Source organism: Dipodomys spectabilis, unplaced genomic scaffold, assembly GCF_019054845.1.
Source record: "Dipodomys spectabilis isolate Male_0828 unplaced genomic scaffold, ASM1905484v1 ptg000671l, whole genome shotgun sequence".
NCBI lineage: Eukaryota > Metazoa > Chordata > Mammalia > Rodentia > Heteromyidae > Dipodomys > Dipodomys spectabilis.
In genome coordinates, this window is record NW_024871348.1 from 461,495 (window position 1) to 477,130 (window position 15,636).

Sequence of the window (15,636 nt, forward strand, 5' to 3'; positions counted from 1 at the left end):
TTCGTGTCTTAAGAGAAGACTGAGGCACAGAGAACTTGGGTGGCTGTATAGCGATCACTTGACCATGACAGAAAAGGAGCCAGGATTCTAACCATTGGTCTGTTTTCCAGTCTAGGCTTCTTTTGCTGTGGAAGCAGCAGTAGCAGCAGCAGCCTTCAGGTGGTATCCTGACTCCTCACCCTGCCACCTGGGAGGAGAAATACCAAGTTCCAGAGCTTGGGCTGGGTTAGGGGCTCATTTGCTTTACAATGAAACAAATCAATTAAGATATTAATTAGGGTCCAGACTTACTAACTGGCAAGGCCTGACCTATTTCTACTCCTTGCTTTATCCCAAAATGAGTAGCTGAGAGGAGGGTAGGTGCTTTCTCAGCTTGCAGTCATGGGCTCTGAGTTGGGAAGAAAGCTGTCTGGTTAGAAATAGGAAGTGTATAGTGCTGTCTCCTCTTGCACAGGTAGAATTACGTGGCTTCAAGATCTCTTTTTCTAAGTTGTGAAGCAAATTTGTCAAGGTTTTGTTTTTTCCAGGGCTGTCCTGACATCTCCCGGATAAAAGTGGAATTGCAAGGGATTTGCTGGGGCTACGGCCGGGTTTCTGCGGCTGCGGGTTGGTGCGGGATGGTGGTGCAGCCCCGCCCTGCCTAGGGCACCCAGGCGCATCTCCTGCTGCTCTCTGCCCTCCTGACTCTTCAAGGCAGTTCTAACGTCAGCTCCCATCACTATGTCAGTAACAAGCTTCACTGTACACTGCCCGAGTCAGGCTGATGGAACATTCTGGCAACCTCAGTCCAAGCCTGACTCACACTTTCCTGGCACCTCTGCTTTGCTTCTGGAGTTTCCTGTGGAAAAGGGCCTAGGGTGGGGCACCTCACACGGCCGCTGGGATGCTGGGGGGAAGGGGGGGTTGGTTTTGGTTTTGTCAGTCCTGGGGCTTGAACTCAGGGCCTGGGCTTGAGCCACGGCGCCACTTCCGGTTTTCTGGTGGTTCATTGGAGATCAGAGTCCCACGGGCCTTCCTGCCCGGGCTGGCTTTGAACCGTGATCCTCAGATCTCAGCCTGAGTGGCCGGGTGACAGCGGGAGGTCCTTCTTCTAATCCAGCTCGGTGCCTTTCTGGGCTCTCTTCCTGACGTTCTCGTAGCCGCCACCACTCCCGCAGAAGCGCTGAAGGGAGCCCTGCTACCGAAGCCTCCCGCGTCCCGGCCAGAACCGGGCCGTCTCAGGCCCACGGTCTCCCCGCCGCGATTTCCCACTCCAAACCTGGAGCGCCGGCGCGTTTCAACCAGAAGGTGACGGGTCATGCGCGCGGCATGCTGGGAGTTGTAGTCCGACCTGCGCCATTCCCTTCTAGAGAGCGGTGAGACCTCAGAGAGCTGGGAACTACAATTCCCAGAGGCCCACGGCCCTGGACGCACAACTGCCCGCTGGGCACGTTGCGGTTTCCCAAGGCTGTGACGGGTCCTGCGAGCGGCATGCTGGGAGCTGTAGTCCAACCAGCTCCATCGCCCTTCTAGAGAACGGCCAGCCGGAGCGCCGGGAACTGCAACTCCCAGAGGCCCCGGCGTCCGCACACCTGGCTGGGGGCGGAGGCGACTCCGCAGGTGGCACGGCCGGAGAGGGTACCCTGGGGTCGCCGGCCTCGGCGATCCCGCGGATCCAAGTGCGAGCCGGCTTCGCTTTCAGTCCGGCCCCGGGGGCGACGGGAGGCGCCGAGCTCCGGCCGGCCATGAAGAGCGACGCGTCGACCTCCGCCGCCGCCCTCAAGGGGGCCGGGGCGCCGGGGCGGAGCGGCGAGCCTCGGCGGGACGCCGCGGCCCCGGCGCCGCCGCGGCTGCTGCTGGAGGAGGCGAGCGACCTGCTGGTGGTGCACCTGGACTTCGGCGCGGCGCTGGAGGCCTGCGAGCGGGCCCTGCGCGGCCTGCCCCCCGCGGGCGCCCCGGCCCCGGCCCCGGCCGCGGGCGCGTACGTGCCGGGTTCCCGCCGCCGGGCGCGCTCGGGGGGAGAGCGGGAGGGCCGCGGGGCCCGCGGGGTCGCGGCGCTGCCCGCTGAAGGCTTTTCTTTCTGTCTGTCTGGAGGCATCTTGGATAGATGGTTCTAGAAGCGTGGTTCCCAGCCCATTCCTTCGCGGCTGCTCACACCTCCTTCCACCCCATTGCCCGTCAAGCCGTATTCCACCCGCGCGTTGAGATGCACTTGGGGCCATAGCCGATGTGCATCTAAGAGGCTTCCAGGATTGGTTGATGGGTTGATTTTTATGTTTGGTCAGCCCCGGGGCTTGAACTCGGGGCCTGGGCGCTGTCCCTCGGCTCAAGGCTGGCACTCGACCACTTGAGCCACATATATGGCACCACTTCTGGTTTTCTGGTGGTTCCTGGGAGATGAGAGTCTCACTGACTTTCCCGCCCGGGCTGGCTTTGAACCACGACCCTCAGCGCTCAGCCTCCTGAGTAGCTGGGACGACAGGCGGGAGCCCCCAGGAATGTGAGCGTGGGAAAGGACAGCCTGTGGGGCACCTTTCAAGGTCACATACAGGGGGGAGGGTCGCGAAGTTAGCTGTCCTGTCCTCCAGATAGCTGGAGCACAGTCCGGGGTGGCGTGGGCATGGAGATCGGGGACCGCTTCTAAACCCGAGTTGGTCTTTCTGCTGGCAGCTCCATGGAGGTAAAGTGCTCCCTGTGTGTTGTGGGAATCCAGGCCCTGGCAGAAATGGATCGGTGGCGAGAGGTGCTCTCCTGGGTCCTTCAGTATTACCTGGTCCCCGATCTACCCCCCAAAGTCTTGGAACTGTGGTAGGTCTTTATTGCTCAGTTGGGATCAGTGCAGGAGTGAGGTTGTCCTGTCCTCTCCCGAGTCAGCCTTCCTCTTTTCCTGTCCCATACCAGTTCCCTCCAAAAGCTAGTATCTCCCTGCCCCCTACCCCTCCCTATCCCTCCTTTCCATGGTGAAGGGTTAGATAGGAGAAGCAAAGGGGTTATGGGAATGAGCCCACCGCGGAGCACTGACTCTTCCTTTTGGGGGATTGCATTTTATTTGGGGATGCAGCATTCTTTTATATAGCAAAATGCAAGAACCTGGAGTTGTGCTGGATGTGGTCTGTGCCTGGCTCCAGCACTCAGACAACCAAGGCCTTCCGGAATATAGAGCTGTGGCTGAGCTGCACTTGCGGCACGTGCTGCTGCCCCTGGGCCACGTGTCGGAGGCTGAGGAATTCGTGATGGGCTCCAGAGCCTTCGGAGAGGAGCAGCGGGAAGAAGTACTCCAGGCTGTGCATGCAGCAAGGCTACAGCTCAAAGAGAAGCTCTCCAGCTCCCTGGAGGCCCAGAAGCTGAACCAGGAAGGTGGGCATGTATGGCTCTGTGACAGCGTAGAGGGGACTCACCTGTTTTCCCTGCATCTTAGGTCCTTTGTAACTTTGTAAGAGCTTGAGAGTGAGCCCTTATATAGAATATAGATAACTACGTTACAGAATAGAAACCTGATGAGCTCCTTCACAAAACCAAGCCAGACCCTCTGAAGTCAGGATGGAAGGGGGGGTCTCTTGGAGAGATGTTGCTGGGTCTTCTGAAAGTCACCTTCCTTTTTTAAAAAAATCGGTCATGGGGCTTGAACTCTGGGCCTGGGCGCTGTCCCTGAGCTCTTCAGCTCAAGGCTAGCGCTCTACCACTTGAGCCACAGCGCCATTTCAGTTTTCTAGTGATTCATTGGAGATAAGAGTCTCACGGCCTTTCCTGCCCAGGCTGGCTTCGAACCTTGATCTTCAGATCTCAGCCTCCTGAGTAGATTACAGGTGTGAGTCACCAGCACCCAGCATATCCCTGCTTTAGTTTTTTTAAACCTTTAAGAAAAATCTGTCAGCTTATGCCAGTTGCTGGTGGCTCATGCCTGTAATCCTAGGTATTTGGTAAACTGAGATATGAGGATTGTGATTTGAAGCCAGCCTGGGCAGGAAAGTCTGCGAGACTCTTACCTCCAGTAAACTACCAAAAAGCTAGAAGTGGACCAGTAGCTTAAATGGTAGAATGCTAGTCTTGAGCACAAAACTCAAGGATAGTGCCCAGACCCTGAGTTAAGTCCTAGGACACGCACACACACACACACACACTGAGTTAAGTCCTAGGACACACACACACACACACACTCTGTCAGCTTAATTAAAAGACTACCATCTGGTTCTCTGAAGTATCTTTCCCTGGGTGCTTAAGAGCATGAACTGGCTGAGGTAGCAGTGTTTTCTCTGCAAGCAGGTTGTTGGCATCAAGGGTCACCAGGTCTGCCAGATCCACTGCCCTTTGTCTCTTTAGTAGGGAGGATAGCACGAGGGGTTTGACGTCAAGTCCTGGTTGTTCTGTGAGGACTGGGACTCCTTGTTCTTCAGTGTGAGTGTTCACCTTGATAGCCGCAAGCTAAGATATTTGACTTCTTCACCATATGTTTTAGGCACCTGCATTCCCCTGTGTCGCTCGGAGTTACTCTCTGTGGGGGCTACGGGCCAGGATACAGAGACGGTTAAAAATAACGAGGCTTTTAAAAGGGTCACAAATATGCCAGGCCTACCCAGCCAAGTAGGTGTCTGCACATGAAAACATGGTGATCAACATGCCCTCATAACGTTTCTGGAGGACTAGGATGTAGATCAGTGGTAGATCAATTTCCCAGTTTGATCCCCAGCACTCCCCCCTCCCCAGCTTTAGAGGTTTTGAAATTTCTCTTTGAACTACCTCATGAGCTTTGTGAGAAAATTATTCCTCATTACTTTTTACTATGTGTGTTGGTATTGGGGCTTGAACTCAGCCTGGGTGCTGTCTTTTAGCTCTTTTGCTCAAGGCTGGCTCTCTACCACTTGAGCTATAACTTCACCATCACATTTTTTGGTGGTTAACTAGTGATAGAAGTCTTACGGACTTTTCTGCTCCAGCTGGCTTCAATCCACCATCCTGAGACCTTAACCTCCTGGTGTTCTAGAGAGAGCATTATAGGTGTGAGCCACTGGCGCCCAGCTCTTTGTGATCAGTTCTTACAATCTGTCTCAAAGCTGAGAGCCAGGAAGTCTGACTCTCCTGACCACCCTGACATTACATTCTGTGCCCTGACCAGGGTCATTCTCCCATAAGTTCCTGTCACTACTGACCTTGCTTCGTCAGCTTTGGGACTCTGCAGTGAGCCGCCTTCTTTCTCTGCCCTTGAAGAAGAGCCTCCTGGCTGCCCTGATTCTCTGTCTCTTGGTGGTGAGGTTTGACCCAGGTGAGTGGTGGGGCCTGAGGAGCAGGAGCCGCCCCACACACTCACCTGCATGCTGGGGGGCTATCTCCCGTGACACTGCTTCCTGAGCCCTGCCTGGAAAGAGAGCAGTACCCAGCCAGTGCTGATGCACTCATTTCAGTACCTGCTCTGTCCAGGCATAAAGTCTACCTAGAACTCAGGGTCAAAACATGTTCATCCAAGGGAAGCGGGGACATTGTCCAAAGAGAAATGTACTCTTCACCTGACTTACTTAACTGTAACTCCTCTGTACACCACTTAAAAAAATTTTTCATCATAATGTCTAAAAAAAGTCCAAGTGTTAATATTTAACAAAACATGGAATTGTAAATGAAATTCTCACACGTTGTAGAACATGTGGGAAACAGAGGGGAGTGTGAAGAAGAAAGCAGACCCCTGTGAGCAGCATAGCTGTGGCCACCTGTACGTCAGTCACCTGTAAGCTGCGTGGCTCGTGGGCCCTGAGTTCAAGTTCCATGACCAAAAAGGAATTTTAAAATTGAAAAAAAAAAATATGTGGACCCTTTTCCAGTAAAATTAAGGCCTGCAATTCAAGTGGAGAAAGTATTTCCTAGAGAAAGTGAAATTCCTTATTGAAGAGGATGCAAATAACCAAAGTGTCCATGTGTGTTGTGAAAGCCCAGGGGTGTGGGTGGGGCACCCACCGCTGTCTCTCCTTTTCCCCACAGCTTCTCCTTCTTCCCTGCCCTTCCTCTACCAGCTGGCTCAGCTCTACCGCCGGATCAGGAAGCTCACCCTCGCGCATCTCCACCCACTCGCCCTCCGTGACTAAGTGGTCTTCCCCAGCTGGCCTGGCCTCCTCCAGTACAGAACAGCCGGTCAGGCTCCTGGTCTGGCTCCTGTAGCCACGCGGCCCCCTGGGAATGAGTCTGGCTCATGCTGGAGAGAGCAACTGACCAGGAGGCCTCTCCTGTGGCTCTGAGCCCTCCTCTCCGCACCTCACAGCTGGCCTTGGGGGCAACATGGGAATAGAGGAGCTGGAGCCCCCAACAGCACCGCTGACACCAGTGGACATCGGGAAAGGAGGGAGGGATTTGGGAGCTGGGAGTTTGTCCCAGGAACATTCCATTTCTTTGGCAAGGGCAAGTGTTGACTTTCAAGGTCAGGGTGTTGATGGAACTGGAAGTTCAGAAAAATGACCTTTGGCCTTTCACTTCTCCAAAAAACTTATTTCTGAAATTACCCCAAGGGCAGCACCCTCATTAGTGTAGAAGTCAGAAGAACCTTGTCTCTCCTACGCCTCTCTGCATAGAAGTAAGCATAACTACGTTTGCGTTTACTGTTCCATCCCCCTCAGCGAGCCTGAGCCTCCCGCTGCTGAAGGCAGTCACCGTCCACCGCTCAGAACCACCCAGGTGACCATGGGCCAAAGCCAGCCAGGCCTTTTATGATTGCAAAGGTGATCTTGGTCTTTGGCTGTTTTCCAGCCTGCTCGCAGCCTGTTGTGTGGCACTGTCTCTGCCACTCGGTCCGATGACATGCCTGCCTGCCCTGCAAACTTTGTTTTCAAGGTACCCTTGTCTCCTTGGTCCACACTGGAGCAGGTGTCCCCTTCCTACATCCTGTGCCCTGCTTCTGTTCGATTACTTGTATAATGTACAGGCTTTCTGCTCTTATGGCCATGAAAAGTAGGCCAGCTTCAGAAGCCGATGAGCTGAAAATGGAACTGGGTAATCAGGTGAGCGGGCAGGGCAGTGTGGGGCCTTGAGCTCAGGGGAGAGGAGCTGGAACATGCTAGTGTTTCTCCGAGAGATGGCCACAGGATCTTCCGTGTGTCCTTACAAGTGGATGCAGAGTTCACTGTTACCAAGGTGATGGAAAGCCTCCATTCAACAGGACTCTGTCAAGGCCAAACAAGCCACCCATGCTGGGGCTGGCTTGTGGATGCCAGGAAAGTGGGGTTGATTTCAGGGATTGGAAGTTTACTTCTCTTTAGAAAAAGGAAACTACGGCATTAAGACTTACATCTAAATCCTTACAGCTTGGTCCGACTAGGAAATTTGTGTTTTTGTTTGTTTAGTTTTTTTTTTAGTAGTTTTTAGTTTTTTGTTTTTTGTTTTTTTTTGGGGGGGGCGTCAAGTGGTGGGGCCTGAACTCTGGGCCTGGGCGCTGTCCCTCAGCTCTTAAGCTCAAGGCTAGTGCTCTACCACTTGAGCCACAGTGCCATTTCCGGCTTTTTTCTTTTTGCTTATGTGGTGCTGAGGAATCGAACCCAGGGCCTCAGGCATGCAAGGCAAGCGCTCAACCACTGAGCCACCTTCCCAGACCTTTTTAGTGGTTTTTAAACAGAGCTTAGAATCCTAAGGAGAGAAAGATGTAGGTAAGTTTTCTGAGCTGGCCTTTAGAATTTTTTAACCTTTTGAGGCAGGGTCATGCCAGGCCGCTCTAAATTCCTGGGTCCAAATAATACCCCTATCTCAGCTTCCCAAGTCGCTGGGACTCATACCTGGCTTGGCATGGCTTGTGTGAGAATCTTCTCCCATTCACTATCCTAGAGAAACTCATTAATGCCTTCCATGGCCCAGAGTAAACCCGGATTCTTTTTCATGGAACCACGGCCTGTGTGTGCAGGCTTTGGTAGACGCCACCCTTTGCTGTGTGACTTCTGTGCCTTGGGCATGTTAGCCCTTGCCTGCCTGGCATCAGACCCAGCCTGTGCCCGTCCTCTGTGCTGTAGGTCGTATTTCCTTTGCAGGGCTGGATTCTCTTGACCGGGGCTTGCTCCAGGAGTTCATCTGGGAATCTTCCTGCTTCTAGGCCCCTGTCTCATATTCCTCCTGTGGGTATGGACATGATAGCAGTTTCTGTTGGCCCCATGCTATGAGTTCTTTGAAGCTGTGCAGCCCAAGTCCCTGCCCTGCTGTGTCCAGTGATGGCTGGATAGCAGTTTCCCCCGTCAGCCTTCGGTTCTCACCTGTGAGTCAGTTCTTACTGATGCTTGTGACAAGGTGGCTGGGCGAGAGGGCTGTCTGGAGAGGCTTCCGAGAGGTGATTCAGTGGGGCTGTTGGTGACTGGTCCTGTGTGGTGAAAGCTGAATGTGAAGAAGGCTCAGTTTTTCTGCTGTCCCCTGAGGTCCCTAGTGGTGCCCAGCGCAAGCCACCACGGAGTCAGAGACACCGACTGGAGTCCACTTGGTTCTCCGTGCTGGGCCTAATGAGGTCAAAATGGAAGGAGGGCTTTCTTGACAGGGTAGACCTGCACCATCTCCCCCGGCAGCCATCAGCCACGTGTGGCTCTCCGCATCTGAAATGTGTCTGTTCTGTGTTGAGACATTCTGTAATTGTCAACTATCACTGATTCCGAAGACCAAGGACCAAAAACAGCGAGGGAGGGAGGGGAACTGGGTTGTTTTTATATTGACTTCATGTTGAAATGATACTTTGGATACATGGTAAAAATCTACCACAACTCATTTCATCTACTTTGTGTGAGGCTGCTAGGGTGTTTGAGGTGTCCCTTGGTGTCCCCCCGTCCCTCGGTGTCCCCCCGTCCCTCGGTGTCCCCCCGCCCCTCGGTGTCCCCCTGTCCCTCGGTGTCCCTCTGTCCCTCGGTGTCCCCGGCCCTGCCCTGCGTCGCCTCCGCCCCGCCTGCTGCGGTCACCTGGCCTGACAGCCCAGGCACAAGAGAGAGACTGACTGCCATCCGGCGGGACCCCCTCCACCCCACGGGGCCCGGCGGGACGCCCCCACCCCACGGGGCCTGGCGGGACCCCACCCCCACCCCACGGGGCCTGGCGGGACCCCACCCCACCCCACGGGGCCTGGCGGGACCCCACCCCACGGGGCCCGTTGGGACCCCCCCCACGGGGCCTGGCGGGACCCCCCCCACCCCACAGGGCCCAGCGGGACCCCCCCACGGGGCCTGGCGGGATGCCCCCCCCCACGGGGCCCGGCAGGACCCCCCCCCACCCCACGGGGCCTGGCGGGACCCCCCCCACCCCACGGGGCCTGGCGGGACCCCACCCCCACCCCACGGGGCCTGGCGGGACCCCCCCCACCCCACGGGGCCTGGCGGGACCCCACCCCCACCCCACGGGGCCTGGCGGGACCCCACCCCACCCCACGGGGCCTGGCGGGACACCCCCCCCCACGGGGCCCGGCGGGACCCCACCCCCACCCCACGGGGCCTGGCGGGACCCCACCCCCACCCCACGGGGCCTGGCGGGACGCCCCCCCCCCACGGGGCCCGGCAGGACGCCCCCCCCCACGGGGCCCGGCAGGACCCCCCCCCACCCCACGGGGCCTGGCGGGACCCCACCCCCACCCCACGGGGCCTGGCGGGACCCCCCCCACGGGGCCTGGTGGGACGCCCCCCACCACGGGGCCTGGCGGGACCCCACCCCCACCCCACGGGGCCTGGCGGGACTCCCCCCACGGGGCCTGTGGGGACGCCCCCCCACGGGGCCTGGCGGGACCCCCCCACGGGGCCTGGCGGGACCCCCCCACCCCACGGGGCCTGGACTCTGGGCCTGGGCGCTGACCCCAGCACTTCAGCTCGAGGCCAGTGCTCTGCCCCTGAGCCACCTTTCCAAGCCAAGATCTCTTGAGAGCCTCTCCAGGATTCTTACTCCACTAAGACCTGGATCCTAGCTTTACTAAAACTCAGCGTAACAAAAGAGGGCACTCCTAGGAGAGAAGCAGGAAGGAGCCGAGCCTCTGAGCCTCTTCACGCTTATCTACAATCATAGATATGTCAAAACCAACTCCAAGATACCGACACGGGCTCTCTTCCTCTCTATTTTTTTGGTGATTCTGTCTTCTTTCCTTTATATATGGTGTGTTTTGCGGGGGTGGATGGAGGGAAAGAGGGTGAAAAAGTGCAGCCATGGAACTCCCGGACATGGCTGAAAGTGAAGTTGTAGGTGGAGACAGGAGGGAGGGACTGGGAGAGAATGGGGGAACAGAAGACTCATGGACTCAAGCCATTGTAATCTCTGTACATTACCTTTATAATAATAGTAAAGTTACTTAACTTAAAGTAAAGGAACTTAAAAAAATAAAATCTCACCCCAGAATATGCCTAGGAGCTCAGCTGTAGGGTGTGTGCTTAGTATGTCTAATGCGGGACATGTTGACACATTGAGATGGAGATGAGGTAGGACACTAGAAGGCCTGGGATTTAGGCAGATCACCCTGAATCACGCTCCATATATTCCTGGAACATTTGGACACAGATAAAATTGGGTTAAATTACTGGAATCCAATATAAGCTTGCAGCATAAAAGAAAAAAAATAAAGAAAAGGAGTCACGGTACAGGGAAGGAGAGAAAATCAGCTTTGGCATTTGGTATGCCAAAGCTACTGGCTTTTCCATCCCCAAACTCTGGTCAGTCAGTGCTGGAGTTACTCCGGAGGTCTCTTAGCCTTTTGAAGATTTAGGATTTAGTCAGTGGCGTCTCAGAGTCACAAACTAGAACTATGGTCATCTCAGGGGGAGGAAAACTTCTACCCCAGAAACCAGGTGGTAAGGACTACTAATGATGCCCTCTCTTGGTAGATGAAGTCCGAGCAGGAAGCTATCGCCAGCTCTTCCATCCAGAGCAGCTAACAATTATGCCTGTGGCCACTACACAGTGGGCGAGGAGAGTATTGATTTGGTGCTGGACCGTATTCAGAAGCTCGTAAGTCTCAGCAAGGCAGGGGGTTGGTGGGCAAGTCTACAGTGCCCCCCCCCTTTTTTTTTTGCCAGTCCTGGGGCTTGAACTCAGGGCCTGGACACTGTTCCTGAGCTGCTTTGGCACTCTACCTACCACTTCAGCCACCGCACCATTTCAGGCTTTTTTTTGTGTGTGTGTGTATGTGGCACTGAGGAAATGAACCCAGGGCTTCACGCATGCTAGGCAAGCACTCTACCACTAAGCCACATTTCCAGCCCCAAAACCTCTTTTTTTTTTAATCTTTGATTTTTGAAGTAAAACACAAGATTGGACTTGATGGTTTCTTTTTAATTATTATTATTTTTTCTTTTTAATTATTAAGAAAAAATTTAACCTGAGTGGTTAGGATGAAAAATGTTCTGAATATTCACTTTCTCCATTTGAGGGGGTGGGGTCATCAGTCTCAAAGGTGGGATGTGTGGAATTACTGGGTTGAATGATCATAGCTCCCATTCATGGGGTGAATTCTGTGATTCCATTTCTTAATTCTGATAGAGTCAACAGTGAGTACTCTACACATTAGATCCTTGCTCAGGCTGTGCTGTCTCAGTTAAAGATCACAGTAACCTATGAAAAGCTTTTCCGCAGTCCCAGGTTAACCAAGAGAAAGCTGAAGTTTGGAGGTGTTAATAACTCGCTTTGATGTTTATAACTGGGGAGTTGATGGGTGGCGTGGTTGACTGGAATGTGGTCTTTACATCACATATGTGAAAGATACTGTTAGGCCTTGCCAGAAAGCCATACAGATATCCAGGCACAAAGAAAAGTTTATTGCCAGCCAAGGAACTGGCAAGACTCCTCACAAGAGAGAAGTGCCGGCCATTGTCTTGAGAAGACCTATCTAACCTATGAGGCCAGGAGGCGGAGACCCTGGTGTGGATGTGAGGACCCGGGGCTCCCTCATGGCCGGTGAGGGTGGATGGCTGCCCAGACTCGAAGGTCCTTCTAAGGGATCCTGTGGCCTTGTATGGCTATAACTGCCCCAAAGGAGGGCCAGCTCAAGGTGAAGTGGGGAGGAGGCCTCTACCCAACGGGCCTGGTGTTGCCTGGGAGAGGAGCGTGCTAAGCTATGGGAAAGGAGCTTACCCGACTAACAAACATCGTGATCCTTTGCACCCTGTAAACATGCACACCTTGTGATTCCCTGACTCTGTTTACATTGTTGTAACTGTACTCTGAGCCACCTTCCAAAGTTGGCTTGAGACACATAGCTCATTCATTCCCGTAGACTCTGTCACAAGGACAGGGACAACGGGTCGGAGCACCAAGTGGGTACAGTCCCTGGCTCCGTCACACTGTGCTCTGACTCGTCCCGGTTTAGCAAAGTTTCTAAGCTGAAACCTTCCTGCCATCCCTCTTTCAATATAAAAAAAAAATTTCCCCTTGTGTTTTCCTCATTTCGTCGAGGCTGTGTCCTCTTGGGGGATTCTTAGAAACTCGATTTTGGGATTTTTTTTTTTCTTTGTTCTTTCCAGACAGATGCTTGCTCTGGCTTGCAGGGCTTTCTGATCTTCCATAGTTTTGGGGCCGGCACTGGCTCCGACTTCACTTCTTTGCTGATGGAACGTCTCTCCCTTGATTACGGCAAGAAGTCTAAGCTGGAGTTTGCTATCTACCCGGCTCCTCAGGTCTCCACGGTGGTGGTGGAGCCCTACTCCATCCTGACCACCCACACCACCCTGGAGCACTCGGATGTGCTTTCATGGTGGACAATGAGGCCATCTACGACATCTGCCGCAGGAACCTGGACATTGAACGGCCCACCTACACCAACCTCAACCGGCTCATCAGCCAGATCGTCTCCTCCATCACAGCCTCGCTCCGGTTCGACGGGGCCCTCAATGTGGACCTCACCGAGTTCCAAACCAATCTGGTGCCCTACCCCCGCATCCACTTCCTGCTGGTCACCTATGCGCCCATCATCTCGGCTAAGAAAGCCTACCACGAACAGCTTTCCGTGGCTGAAATCACCAACTCCTGCTTTGAGCCCAACAGCAAGATGGTGGAGCGCGACCCAGGCACGGAAAGTGCATGGCCTGCTGCATGCTCACCAGGTGACGTGAGCATCGCCATCGCTGTCATCAAGTGCATGGCCTGCTGCATGCTCACGGGGCGATGTGGTGCCCAAGGATGCGAACGTCACCATCGCTGCCATCAAGACCAAGAGGACCATCCAGTTTGTCACCTGGTGTCCCACAGGCTTCAAGGTGAGCGGTGATGACCGAGGGAAGCAGAGGGTGCCGAGGATGGCGAGAATGAGATATCAGGAGCCGTGGGCTTACCCCACACATAATATTCTTTACTTGGCTTCGGTTGAGACACAAATGGTGTTGAAGTTTGGTTTGCTTAAACCATTTTAGGACATACATGAGTTTGTCTGGCATGGGTGACTCACACCTGTCATCCTCACTGCTCAGGAGGCTGAAATCTGAGGATCTCAGTTCAAAGCCACCCCAGCTGGACAAAAAACTGCTTATCGATAAGTAGCCAGCAAAAAGCTAGTATTGAATGTGTGACTCAAATAGTAGAGTACCAGCCGTGAGCAGTAAAAGCAGAGTGAGAGTGAGGAGGCCCGAGTTCAAGCCCAGAATTGGCACCAAAAACCAGAAAACAAACGAAAGAGGAGACGCATGAGTTTGGTGCCATGAGTTTCTCGCCATCCTCGGCACCCTCTGCTTCCCTCGGTCATCACTGCTCACCTTGAAGCCTGTGGGACACCAGGTGACAAACTGGATGAGTTTCAAACTGATCAGACATTTTTGTTTGTTTTTAAACTGAAATAGTGAGGCCACATTCTTTTAGGGTTCATGATTCAGATCAATTTGCTTCGTTAGTTTTAGAGGACTCTGCATTTCCCAGAAGCACCTTTTCCCAGTGGCTAACATGAATGCCCTCCTTAGATAACCTTCTGAGAGATTAATTTATTGCTCTGGACTATCCCTGACTTGGCAAGGAAACTTCCATATTGCAACATAAGTAAGAGAAACTTGGAATGAATATATGGGAAAGAATAAACTTCAAGCAAGGCTCATGCTTGTAACCCTAGCTATTCAGAGGTGGGATCTGGGGATCATGGTTCAAAGCCAGCCTGAGCAGAAAAGTCCATGAGGTTCTTAAGTGACCATCAAAAAGCTGGAAGTGGAGCTGTGGATGCAGGTAGTAGCATACCAGCCTTGAGCAAAGCAGCTAAAGAACAAGAAAACCAAAACCCAAAAACACAAACAACACCACCAGCAAAACTTCGTAACAACTTTAGTTCTATAAATTATTCTGTCTTTAAAAGATAAAAGCTTTTTTTTTCCAGTCCTGAGATTTGAACTTAGGCCCTGAGTGCTGCTCCTGAGTTTTTTTGCTCAGGGCTAGCATTCTCCCACTTGAGCCACAGCTCTACTTTTGGTATTTCGCTGGTTAATTGAAGATAAGCATGCCACAGACTTTCCTTCTTGGGTTGGCTTTGAATCAGTGTCCTCAGCTCTCAGACTCCTGAGTAGCTAGCAATACAGGTGTGAGCCACCAGGACCCAGCCTCAGTAACCATAATGGATACTTTCCTATTATAGGAACTTTCATTTGTCTACTTGCTGTTTTGCAGTAGCATTTCTTCTTGTCACTAGATCTTATTTTTCTCAGTTTTAGATTCCCCTGCCCTTCAATTTGCCCATCCCCAGCGCCATTTGCTTTTATTTTCTCCTTAGCACCGCCCTTTCTTCCAGCCACCAGAATCCCATTCTCCATTCGACCTCACAATTCCATCCCATACCCAGCACCAGGCCTTGCTGGCACAGGTGTTACCGAGACCTGAAACGTTGAGCTGTCCTCTGGCTGACGTGCATGCTCTTCCGTTGTGCCGACTCTTTCTCTGATCTCTAGGTGGGAATCAACTACCAGCCACCCACGATGGTGCCAGGAGGGAACCTAGCCAGTGCCAGGAGGGGACCTAGCCAGAGTCCAGAGGGCTGTGCACACTAAGCACCACCACCGCCATCGCAGGAACCTGGGCCCGCAAGTTTGAAGCCGGCTTTTGTGCACTGGTATGTGGGAGAGGGAATGGACGAAGGAGAGTTTCCTGAGGCTAGAGAAGAAGGACAAGAAGAAGTGGGGACTGATTCAAAAATGAAGGGAGGAATTTTAAATAAACTTGACCCTTGACTGTGTCTCTTTATTTACCCCACTCCACTCCACCAGCTCGTGGCAATGATGCCCTTCTTAAAAATGAGAATCACGCTGGCTGAGCCCGGCCCCCCTCCCCCCACTCCCCCCAAGCTGAGCCCGCTCCCACTCCCCCCCAGCTGAGCCCGCTCCCACTCCCCCCCAGCTGAGCCCGGCCCCACTCCCCCCACTCCCCCCCAGCTGAGCCCGCCCCCACTCCCCCCAGCTGAGCCCGCCCCCTCCCCCCAGCTGAGCCCGGCTCCCCTCCCCCCTCCCCCCAGCTGAGCCCGGCCCCCCTCCCCCCAGCTGAGCCCGGCCCCCCTCCCCCCCAGCTGTGCCCGCCCCCACTCCCCCCCAGCTGAGCCCGCCCCCTCCCCCCTCCCCCCAGCTGAGCCCGGCCCCCCTCCCCCCTCCCCCCAGCTGAGCCCGGCCCCCCTCCCCCCCACTCCCCCCCAGCTGAGCCCGGTCCCACTCCCCCCAGCTGAGCCCGCCCCCTCCCCCCAGCTGAGCCCGGCTCCCCTCCCCCCTCCCCCCAGCTGAGCCCGGCCCCCCT

At 54.4% G+C, this 15,636-nt stretch overlaps 2 protein-coding genes across 3 annotated transcripts; both read left to right on the top strand.

The window, feature by feature from the left end:
- The first annotated feature begins 1,587 nt into the window (after positions 1-1,587).
- On the top strand, positions 1,588-7,256 carry Pex26 (peroxisomal biogenesis factor 26). Of its 2 annotated transcripts, XM_042672125.1 has the most exons (5): positions 1,590-1,960; positions 2,650-2,787; positions 3,041-3,336; positions 5,093-5,239; positions 5,947-7,256. In XM_042672125.1, the coding sequence occupies exons 1-5, from the start codon at positions 1,725-1,727 to the stop codon at positions 6,048-6,050; spliced, it is 921 nt and encodes a 306-aa protein (XP_042528059.1). In that variant the 5' UTR covers positions 1,590-1,724; the 3' UTR covers positions 6,051-7,256. The 2 variants fall into 2 exon arrangements, with proteins under 2 accessions (XP_042528060.1, XP_042528059.1); XM_042672126.1 differs by lacking the exon at positions 5,093-5,239 and having other exon boundaries at positions 1,588-1,960.
- On the top strand, positions 6,241-15,093 carry Tuba8 (tubulin alpha 8). The gene is given in 6 exon segments (XM_042672145.1): positions 6,241-6,325; positions 6,576-6,633; positions 10,782-10,899; positions 12,411-12,624; positions 12,627-13,142; positions 14,805-15,093. Coding segments are annotated over 6 exon segments (1,062 nt in total). The 3' UTR covers positions 14,876-15,093.
- The last annotated feature ends 543 nt before the right edge of the window (positions 15,094-15,636 follow it).

What these genes read in the sequence shown, in the direction of transcription:
- Pex26 (XM_042672125.1), top strand. Translation starts at nt 1,725, where the DNA reads ATGAAGAGCGACGCGTCGACCTCCGCCGCCGCCCTCAAGGGGGCCGGG. An exon ending in CCCAAAGTCTTGGAACTGTG is followed by an intron (nt 2,788 to 3,040) that starts GTAGGTCTTTAT and finishes TTGGGGATGCAG; the next exon opens with CATTCTTTTATATAGCAAAA. An exon ending in GGTGGTGAGGTTTGACCCAG is followed by an intron (nt 5,240 to 5,946) that starts GTGAGTGGTGGG and finishes TTTTCCCCACAG; the next exon opens with CTTCTCCTTCTTCCCTGCCC.